The 12,104-nt window shown below is 29.2% G+C and overlaps 1 protein-coding gene across 1 annotated transcript; it reads left to right on the top strand.

Moving 5' to 3' along the window:
* Window positions 1-7,355: 7,355 nt before the first annotated feature.
* Window positions 7,356-8,795, top strand: LOC125830333 (uncharacterized). The gene is made up of 2 exons (XM_049509527.1): window positions 7,356-8,054; window positions 8,148-8,795. Exons 1-2 carry the CDS (start codon window positions 7,356-7,358, stop codon window positions 8,793-8,795), a joined length of 1,347 nt encoding a protein of 448 aa, XP_049365484.1.
* Window positions 8,796-12,104: the final 3,309 nt, after the last annotated feature.

The following is a 12,104-nucleotide window of genomic DNA, read 5'->3' as shown; positions in this document are numbered from 1 at the left end:
TATATATAATGCATCATTGTACATCTTATACATTTACATATGACATAAAAATAAAACATATAGTGTCTTCAAACTCCTACTTAATCGATATCATATTTGGTTTTTTAAAAACAATGAAGAAAAAAACACAAAATTAGAATTTAATGTTAAAAACTTTTAGTGACGATTTTCTGGGTTTTTGTGGCGACTGTTGTTGCCGCTAAAGGTTTAGTTCTTTTGTAGTGAATCCTAGTTGGCAACGCTTAGGTGAAAGGATTAGTCCCACGTGGCTTGCCACGTCAACAAAAATTTGGGGTGTTAACTCTTGAGGGTATTTGTGGTCTCTTAGGATAACAACATGGGCATTTTTTATCCCAAAATATAACGAATGGTATAAATGGTTTATTTCATATAGTTCGGGGGGAATTTTGACCCTTTTCCATTGATTTTATTAATATAAATGATAATATGTTATCGTGGGAGATATTTCTAAGATTTGTGAAAAGTAAAAAACTTGGAGATCATGTTCTTCTTTTGTTAGCGTACTATAAAATTTTTAAACTTTTCTTTGACTATTACTTTTCTTAGTTTATCATAAATGAATTGTTGATACTGTTTTTATAGTTTAAAATAAGTGAGTTTTTTTTTTTCAAAATTCAAGAGAATTGTCTGGACATTTTTTTTCTCATATTTATCTTTCTTTTTAATAAAATACTTAATTACTTTATATTCTTTAGGAGAATAATTTAAGTAGGCATTTGGTCATGTGATATCATATCACGATATGGTATCGTGAGATGGAATCAGCGTTTGGACATGTGATTTTACGCTGATTCCATCTCATGATTCCATACCATGAGATGTGATTCCATATTCTCCAAAAACCATGATATGGAATTATATGGTAATTCTATATCATGATTTGAGATATTTTTAATACAAAAATTAATCCACAAGTTTACATTTTGTTAAAACAACCCCACATTTATATCTACTAACCATTTATTTCGTATGTAAATAAAATTTATAATCACATCATTACTTTTTAAAATTTATTATTCTCACCAACATATAGTCACTTCAACTCACACCAACTGATTGTTAAAGTGATGAAATATTTATGGTCTATGAGCATGAAAATATAGATGCGGATGATATTGACCAACAAATGGCTCAAAGTAACAATGTCAGTTTGTCTTCTCGGTCACATGATCGAGAAATGCAAGTTCAACGTGAGAAAATTGTCCGTATTATGTGGAGAATTATATTAAAGACTAGTACACTACAATTTATGTTCATTTTTTTTAATTAAATTAAAGTTAGATGAAACAATTACTTAAGTGGAGAATAAGTAGCTTTGTAATAATTTATTATGCGATTTTATAAATTTTTGTTTATTTGATAAGATTGAATAAACAATTGGGGCTATTTTAATAGTTTTACAACTTATGGGATTTTTATGTTTATGAGAAAATATACAACACAAAATTTCATATCGCATGTCTAAACAAAACTTAAATTCCATCTCATAATTTCATATCATGATTCCGTATCATGATATCATATCGCATGACCAAACGGGGAATAATAAAAAAGATGACAATAACAAATAATTATCATGGAGTTTGTGTTAAAATTTCATTGTTAAAATTAGAAGTAATGCAGTAAAGTTTGACATTTTAGAAATTGTGCGGCCGAAATAATGATTGATTTTTGAGGTTTGAGTTTATTAGTATTACGTTTAAAATCAACCACGCTCCGACTTTCCATTATTCCAAATTAAATTTTTTTCAAGTATTAAAAATTTTAAATTTCGACATCTCATAATTACTAATCATCACAGTATTGTTTGTAAATCTATATAAATGATAAACAGTGTGAAATCATGAACAAACACTAATTTTATTCATCACCTTTAATTAATAATAATAATAGTTTCATGTTGATTACTTCCTCCATTTCAAAATTAATTGAATTATTGAGATATTTCATGCCTTTTAAAAAAAGAAGATTAAGATATAAATTAGGCATAACTTTTTATTTTTACCCTTATTAATTACTTTCAAATTTATGATTAAAATAACTAAAATTAATTAATAGTTAATTTCGTGCGTACGTTCTCAAGTGTCCATTGCATGAAAAGATATATATAATTATTTGAAATATCTGATCTCTTTATTTATACACATTTAATATTTATACAATGAGCGCTTGAAAATATACATAAACTTTTAAATTATGAGTCAGATGTAGTTAATAAAAATGAATTGTCATATCTTTAAGTGTTCAATTGAAATATGTCATAATTCATTTAGAAATAATTAAAGAAATCTGCTAATATATTCAGCCTAGTTAAAATAAGAGAAATTAAAAACATCCTCCTTATTATCTGTTTGATTTGTTTTCTTTTCTTAATCACGTGTGCAATGATTTGTGTTTATTAGAAACACAAAGAGTAGTAGATGATGATATTATTAGCGTAAAATGGGGAATTTACCTATATAAATTTCATTAGTTCATGAGCTAATTACTTAGATATATTCTATAATTTGTAATATTATGTATCTTACCAGATTTTGGTTCCTCAAGATATAGCCAGATACATGTATCTCGGATATATGCGGTCAAATTTAGGTGTAATTTGTTCTAGATACATTGTATCTAAGTGGATTTGCATGTATCTGGGATACATAACAAATCTCGCTCGCCTCTCTCTCATCTCGCTCACCACTCTCATGTATCTGATATTCCAAATATATGTGAATCACTCCAGATACATATAGATACATGTATTTAGTGTGAGTGATTTGCATATCTTTGGGATACATATGAATCCCGCTCGTCTCCCTCCATAATCTTTTGCTCGCCTCTCTCCCTATTTTTATGTATATGGTAGCAAAAATATATGTATCTAACTTGTAAGATATGTAGAAAACTCTTAATTAGTATGATAAAATATATAATATTTTGAAGGTACAAACAACAAGAATATAATATATATGGTAGGTAGTTTTTCCTAAAATATATATTAATAGTTGTAATTGCCAAAAGGGTAAAGCCCAACAACAAATTACAAATGTAGAGGGATTAATAAGGCAACAAATGTAGAGAGAATAATAAGGAAAATATGATTGCCTAGCTAATTATTGGAAATGCTCCAAATTTAGCACTCATTGGGTATGAATCATTGCAATAGAGAAAAAAAATGGATATAAGTGTTGTGATCATGTCTAGAAAGAAATTTCATTCAAATGTTATAATATTATTGAAACGCCACACTTCCTAGTTCCTTCTTCTTTAACAAAACTTTATATAGGTGGGGCGGTTCGTGAATAGTGTACGGAGAAGAGGATATTTTTAATGAGAGTATGACTTATATGGTAGTAATGATTAAAAATAGGATATACAAGTGAACGAGAGGGTTGTATTTATCAAAAACTTACTAAATTTTACTATTTTAGAATCTAATTTATTAGATACACTTTAGTTTTATTACATAACTAGATTTTGGTGTGTTCACTTACGTTAAAATATATCTAGACACACATCTCTCAGGATACATGAGGTCAAATTTGTTCTAGATACATCACGTGAATTCACATGTATTTAGGATACATACCAAATCTCGTTTTCTCTCTCCCGTCTCATTCGTATGTATTTGGTATACCAGATACATGCAAATCACACTAGATACGTACATCTGTATGTATCTACTATGATTCGCATGTAGTTGGGATACATAACAAAATCTCGCTCGCCTCTTTTCCTATTTTAGTGTATCTGAGCAAAAATACACGTGATTCACGTGTACATGTCTTTTATTGATCAAAATACGGTACAATTGAATTAACAAAATATTTATGTATTGAATCATTACAGAAAACAGATTAAAGATTGAAATTTATGTGATTACTATAATGAATTTTAAGCTAATACTATAGCTGTAGTCGGGGCCCCAAGTTCATTTCAGGTGTCCGATTCATTGTATTGGATAAAGTAAAAAATCAATTGTTTAGCTTAGTGCTAATATTCATGATTAATTATATAATTGTTATTATTTGTATATCCCTTAAGATATTCATTCATATATATGCTAAAAAGAAGAAGAAGCAAAAGTAATTTTATTATATGACCCTTAATTAAATGATAGGACCTATTTAATATGTTTAGCTCCATTTGGTTGGACAATCTTTTTCTCAATGGAATAGTTATGTGGCAAAAATATTTATATTTGTCATGATTTATGTGTCAATTATTTCCTTCTATATAAATTAGGAAAAATTACTGAAATACACGTCTTATGTTTCCCTTATTTCTAATATTCCCTTCTATTTGCTAAAAATCTTTAAAATCCCTTATTTCTCTCCTAATTCTAAATTATTTTATAATGTATCCGAGCTACATATTATGTATCCGATTTATTTTACCTTTTCAGGGGTTAATGTAATTTCAAACTAAAAGGATAAGTTATCCGATACCTTATCCTTTAAAAAGTTGAGTCTATGTTTAACTTTATATTTTCATACATTTGATATCTTTATAATAAGTGTAATGATTGTCATGTATATATGAAGAATTTCGTGGTTGTTTCACAATATTCAGACTTATCTATCTTTACTTTATTCATGTTATCTTTCAGGCAATTTGTAGTATTTTGAATCATGTTCAAGTTATTCTAGAACCTTTATATTCATGTCACTAGATTTGAAATTGAAGTTTATATTTTTTGAATTTCTAACTTTTTAAAGGTTTGACTTCAAGACTTCACTTTTGATAGTTCTCTACTTGTACAATAAGCTAACTTACCTTGTAGAAATATAGCCCAAAACTTATATTATAAAGAAATTTTTATTAAAAAGGCAAATATGTGAAATGTATATATTTATTACACACAATTAGTATCAATGAAGAGATAAGTGTAAAAAACACACATAAACTATCCCATTTTTATTTTACTTTCATACATAAACTATTGAGAGTGTGAGTTTCATACCTAAACTATCACCTTTTAGTTTGAGAAACACACCTCTGTGGTGTGTGCAATGCACTCTCTCTTTTATTTGAAAAAACTTTGACACATGACATTCCACATGAATAAAATATTCCACCTTAATAAAAATTAAATAATAAACTATTAATATTAATTAAAAATTAAAGTATTACTATTAAAAAATTAAATTATTTTTCTTACCCACCTCCTCCCCGTACCCCCTCCCCCTCCCCCCCACAACCCCCATCCTTTTAAAAAATATATATTTTATAAACTATTTTTACCTCCCCCCCCCCCCCCCAAAAAAAAAAGATCTTCCATTGCATAAACTAGTTCGTCTAGTTCATTCATTCTAATGATTTGTCTTCTGTTATTTCTAGATTCTCTTTTTCTTCTTGATCTTATATATATAAAACACAAAATGAGAAATTTTTTTGGAAGCGGAGGGTTATGTGACTAGTGGATAGAATTATTTTTTTAAAAATAAAATAATATCTAAATTAGTATTGGAAGGTGGGGGGGGGGGGGGGGTGAAGTAAAAACAATACTTTTATAAAAGAAATTTAAACAAAAAAGATGAGTGCGGGGGGTGAGAGGAAGTGATGGAGTGGGGTAAGAAAAATATTTTACTTTTTTATTTTATATAATAAAGGGATAAGAGTCTGAAAAATATCCCAACTTTGGTCGAATTTGCTGTTGCGATACTAAACTTTCATAAGGACCTATTACCTCCCTAGACTATTTAATACCGTATTTTAAACATATATATTTGCCCACGTGGACATAAAAAATAATGCAAAATTATAAATAGTAATGTGTCCACGTGGGCAAACTTATATACCTTTCAAATACACTATTAAATAGTTTAGGGGGTAAAAAATACGGTATTAAATAGTCTAGGGAGGTAATAAGTCCTCATGAAAGTTTAGTATCGCAACAGCAAAGCCGACCAAATTTGAGGTATTTTTCAGACCTTTATCCCTAAAAAAAATATTATTTTTTTGGGATAATAATTTTAATCTTTAATTTTAACTAATACTAATAATTTATTTAATTTTTTGTCAAAGTGAAATATTTTGTCCATGTGAAGTGTGATCAGAGGCGAAGCTATGATATGGCGAGGGTGGTCAGATGAACAACCTTCGTCGGAAATTTTTTACGGGTATATATACTAAATATCGAGTTTTTTTTGGATATATACTAATTGTTGAACATCCTTGACACAATAAAGGTTGACAGCCTAGCGGTTAAGGTTGTGCAAAGATGCCTCAGCGTTTTAGGTTCGAGCCCATGTGTTGGCGTTTTCTTTAATTTTTTTCATTATTCCGTTTGTTCTCTTAGAAAAGGCAAAACTCAGAACCCAGGCGTGAACATTTCGTTTATTTAATATTTGTTCCGTTTTTCTCTTAAGAAAAAGTACAAAAGTTACCTTTTTTAAGTTAAGAGAAACAAAAGGTCTACTTTTGACTTTTCTTAATTTAAAAAAAGAATAGATTCATAGTTGTCTTTTCGTTTTAGTTTTTTTGACTTCTTCTTCTCCCAAAAACCCTTTATTACTCTTTACCTTTCTCTCTTCTCAACTTTCATACATATTTGCAAGTTTTAAGAAATTGAAATCTTTAATCATTGTACATTTCTTCCTCAACCGCCATTGAAGTGTGAAAAGGTATTTCTTAATTTTGTTTTTTCCTTTAGTTTAGTCTTTTCTAATCATGTGTTGAAAGACTTGAATATCTTAATTTTTATGTTAAAAGCTACTTTATTTATTTGAGTATCGATCAACTATTTAGTGTATTGTGGATGATTTTTAATAAGTTTGGTATACTTGAACTTGACTACTATTTCAGTTTGGAGTTCAATGAGTTTGGAAAAATATTTTTATAGAGTACCCAAAACAAGTTTGGCGCCTCAAAATCAAAATCAACTACGTCGAGATGAAAATGTCAACCAAATAGAAATATCATCTCACTTTTCCCAAAGACAAGAATTTGATGTAAATGATTTAAAGGTTGATCTGGTTGAAAGAACTCTAATTTTGAATTATCATCCAAATCTTCGTGATGAGATAAGGAGGACATACATCATTAAAGGTCCTTGTCAACCTCAAAATCATCAGTTTCCTCAAACTGATTTTTTTGGAACACCGCATCATTTTGTCTATACGTGATTTGATAAATATCGTGATTGGTTGGAATACAGTATTAGTGCGGATGCTGCTTATTGTTTACCTTGTTATTTGTTTCAAGGAGAAAACATTAATCAAGGTGATGGTAATGTATTTTCGACTAAGGGATTTACAAATTGACATAGAAAGGATAGCTTTGCTACACATATTGGTCCACCGAATAGCGTTCATAATCAATCCAAAAGAAAGTGTGAAGATCTCATGCGAGAACAACAATCCATTCAAGCCGCATTTTACAAGTTGGATGATAAAAGTAAGCATGAATATCGGGTTTGGTTAAACGCTTCAATCGATGTGGTAAGACTTCTCTTGAATCAAGGTTTTGCATTTCGTGGTCATGACGAGAGTGAATCGTCATTGAACAAGGGTAATGTTCTTGAAGTTATTTCTTGGTTAGCTGGTAGATGTGATGCAATTAAACTTTTTGTGTTAGAAAAAGCTCCAAAAAATAATAAAATGACTTCTCATGACATCCAAAAAGATATTGTGTCTGCGTGTAAGATTGAAACAATTAAGGCTATAATAGAGGATATAAATAGTGATTACTTTGCTTTATTGGTTGATGAATCTAGAGACGTGTCACGCAAAGAGCAATTGACTATTTGTCTAAGATATGTTGACAAACTGGAGTTTGTGATGGAGACATTTATTGGACTTGTTCATATTAAAGATACTAGTGCTTTATCTCTAAAGAAAGCAATTGTAGATGTACTTGCTCACCATTCTTTGACTTTATCTAATGTACATGGGCAATGTTACGATGGGGCAAGCAATATGCAAGGTGATCTAGGTGGTCTTAAAACGTTGATTAGACAAGAAAGTAAATCGTCTCATTCTGTTCATTGTTTTGTTCATCAACCTCAATTGACTCTTGTTGCGGTTTCTAAAAAGTGTGTTCAAGTAGGTGAACTTGTATTATTAATTGCAAATATTTTGAATGTGTTGGGAGCTTCTTTTAAACGTGTGGATAATTTTTGAGAATCTCAAAAAAAGCATCTTCAAATGGCATTGGATGAACTAGAAACGGGTAGAGGGTTGAATCAAGAACTTGGTCTTGTTAAAGCCTGTGATACTCATTGGGGATCTCACTACAAGTCATTTGGAAACTTTATTAGAAGCTTTGACTCTATTGTTGATGTACTTGATACTCTTGTTGAAAATGCAAGTACTTTGGAAGAAAAAGCAAGCGCATCGGAATTTCTCAGAAGTTATCAAACATTTGAGACTATTTTCTTGTTGCATTTGATGACAGATGTTTTAGGAATCACAAATGATCTTAATGTTTCATTACAGAAAAAAGAGCAAGACATTGCAAATGCCATGATTCTTGTAAAGGTAGCAAAGAGAAGGTTGCAAGCTTTAAGAAATAATGAATGGGATCCTCTCTTAAAAAAAAATATTGGATGGGATTCACTTAAAGAAAAGGTAGACACATTTTGTATCAAGCATGGCATTTCATTACCCAATTTTGATGATCCATATGCTAATTTTGGGAGATCACGACGTAAAGTAGTTATTTGTACTACTTTGCATCATTATCGTGTGGATGTGTTTTATAAAATCATTGATTGGCAACTACAAGAACTTAATGATCGTTTCAATGAGGTGACAAGTGATTACTTAATGGAGTATCTTGCTTGAATCCAATTGATTCATTTTCTAGTTTTGACATAAAGAAGATAATGAGAATGACTGAATTATATCCTGATGATTTTGATAGGTCCAACATAAGTGCTCTTGAGAATCAACTTGTTAATTACATTATTGATGTTCGTGATATTGATGAAAAGTTCTCCAATTTGGGTGGACTTGGAGAACTTTCAAGAAAGTTGGCTGAGACAAAGAAGCATTTAACATATTCTCTCGTATTTCTTTTAGTGAAGTTTGCTTTGCTTCTACCTGTTGCCACTGCTACAGTTGAAAGAGCTTTTTCGGCAATGAAGATTTCAAGAATGACTTGTGAAATCGAATGGATAATGAATTCTTAGATGGTTGCATAGTGCCTTATGTAGAGAAAAAAGTATTTAAAGATGTTTCTAATGAGTGTATTATGAAAACATTTCAAGAGATATGAAGTGTCGTCGAGTGCAATTGTAGTTACCACTTTACATATTTTGGTGTATATGAAACTATCCGTCAATATATTTGTCCTACTTCATCTTCCTTAGTTTATCCATTGATATTTTGTAAGTTTCCGTTTTAAGAATTTTCATTTTGGATAGTTGGTTAATTTGATATTGAACAGGTAAAGAGTATGAACAACTTGGAGCACTATGTAGAAATTAATAATTGAGGTATGACTATTTTGAAGCCAATATTTATAATCTGACTAGCAAGGTTTATTTTTTTACTTGTCCTAAAGTATGAACACCCTTGGCGAAAATTCTAGCTCTGCCACTGAGTGTGATGTGACAATTTTTTAAAATAAAAAAAAGTGTATTACACACACCATGATGAGAGTGATATAAAAGAGAGAGATGTGTTTCTCAAACTAATAAGTAATAGTTTAGGTATGAAACTCACACTCTCAATAGTTTAGGTATGAAACTCAAAAAAGAGGTATAATTTAGATGTGTTTTTAAAACTTATCTCATAAATGAATTACTATTTGAAGCTATAGTAAGGGTCTTATATCAATATTTTTTCTTCTCTCCGTACCTTTCTTCTCTCTCTTGCTTCTTACTCCCCGCTCTCTTTGCAATACAAATGATAATAGTTTATGATACAAATACAAATAGTAATAGTCAATGATACAATACGGATGATAACCATCGATGATACAAATACAAATGATAACACAATCACACATGGTAACACATAAATACAATACACAAGGCAATACATGAAAACAAATACAATTTGTTACAAATTACAATAATGGTACAATTATATTTGATACAATTGTATCATTGATACAATTGCATTTAGATACAAATTATATTCGTTAATATGTATATATATATATATATATATATATATATATATATACTTGATACAATTGATTTGCATCAACGAATTGAATACAATAGTCTTTGACTCAATTGTATTCATTGATATAAATCAATTGTATTCGTGATACAATTATTGATCAAATATACAATTATCTTTCAGATATACATATCAATTGTATTTTTGTCACCTCTTTTTCCCAGATCTCACTCACCTCTCTCCTCCCTCTCCCGATCTCGTTCGCCTCTCTATTCTTTCTAGTAGCTAGTTTTATTTTTTACAAAATTAATTATATTTGTGATACAATTATCGATCATATATACAAATCAACTGTATTTCTCTTGCCTCTCTCCTCCTTCTCCTATATCTCGTTCGCCTCTCTCCTCTCTACCAATCTCGCTCGTCTCTCTGTTCCTTTTTGCATGTAGCTAAGAATCGTAATTAGATAAACATTAGCTAAGGAGTTTGATTGTGTCTCTAGTGTTAACTTTATAAATTTCCTCTATTATAAATCTTTAGCCCAAAATACAATTCGGTATATGATATTATACATTTATTATACAATAATACACAAAACTTTCATATATATATATATATATATATATATATATATATATATATATATATATACAAAAAAAATTATATAAAAACTTGTCATAGAACTACCAATTTTTTTTTTAAATGAATAATTTCAGAGACCTCCGTCCAGGTTTCGCTCTATAACATTCACCTTCCCTGTGGTTTACAATATTATGTCTACCTCCCTTATTTTAATTTTCTTGTAATCATTCTTTAAATTTATTTAAAATAAAATATAAATTAATTTAAATTTGACATTTTTACCCTTCTATATATAAATTTCTTCATATTAATAAATATTATATAAAAAAATAACCCATTTAACAAATACTTTAAAAATAAATTAGCACAAATACATTAATATATATATATATATATATATATACATACATTTTTTTTTTATCAAAGATCAAAGTCTTCATTCAAGCTGACCCACCATTTTCACCAAATATTAACTCTTCATCTCCATTTCAACTTTACCAATTAACTGATGATTTTTTCCCCACAATAACCCATCATCATTTTCCGGCAACAATTTCTTCATAAATATCTGAGGATTATTTATAACAGATGTTTCGAAAGTCTTTGTTTTCTTAAACACCGTGTGAAGTCAAATAATGGTACATAAAATAGAACATGAGAGTAAGAGCCCGTTTGAATTGACTTAAAAAAGTAGTTTTTAAATCAAAGACTTTTAAGTCAAAAAATAAAAAGTAGGGGGAGACCTACTTTTGGTTTTTGAATTATTTTAAGTCATTTTAAACTTATTTTAAGTCATTTTTTACCTTGCCAAACACTTCCCAACTTATTCTAAGTCATTTTTTACTTATTTTATATTACTTTTTATATTTGCCAAACACTTCCAAAAGTAAAAAACTGACTTAAAAGTAGATTTGACCAACTTTTAAGCCAATCCAAACCACCTCTAATAAAACTAATAGTACTAATCCGTACAACTTAAAGTTGTCATAAAATTGGACCAATTTAGATAATTATTAAAAACTTTAGCTAAATTATATAAAAATAATTTTATGCAGTGCACCAAAATATAATCATCTCTATTTCTTTTATATTACTCTTATTTAGAAGTGAGACTTAGAAGGACCAACACTGCATTAATACTCTTGTACAACATGCATACAATTTTGTACATTAACCTTTTGACTGCATTAATTAGTTGTACAACGTGCAAAAAGAATTGTACATTAATAGAAGGACTAACACCAAGGACTAACATTGCAATTATTATTATTACTCATTACTCCTTATTAGAATTATTATTATTACTCATTTGGCTCCTTATTAGAGTTGACACTTTAAAGCACGAACACGGCACTACCATGTTGTACACAAAGCATTTCAAATTGTACTATAAAATTTATTGTGCCTCATTAATTGTACACGTGCCTTTCTACATATACA

Source organism: Solanum verrucosum, unplaced genomic scaffold, assembly GCF_900185275.1.
Source record: "Solanum verrucosum unplaced genomic scaffold, falcon-dt-bn FXZP01000228.1, whole genome shotgun sequence".
Lineage (NCBI taxonomy): Eukaryota > Viridiplantae > Streptophyta > Magnoliopsida > Solanales > Solanaceae > Solanum > Solanum verrucosum.
The sequence above is the reverse complement of the archived record's forward strand: the minus strand, read 5'-3'. Positions and strand labels throughout refer to the sequence as shown.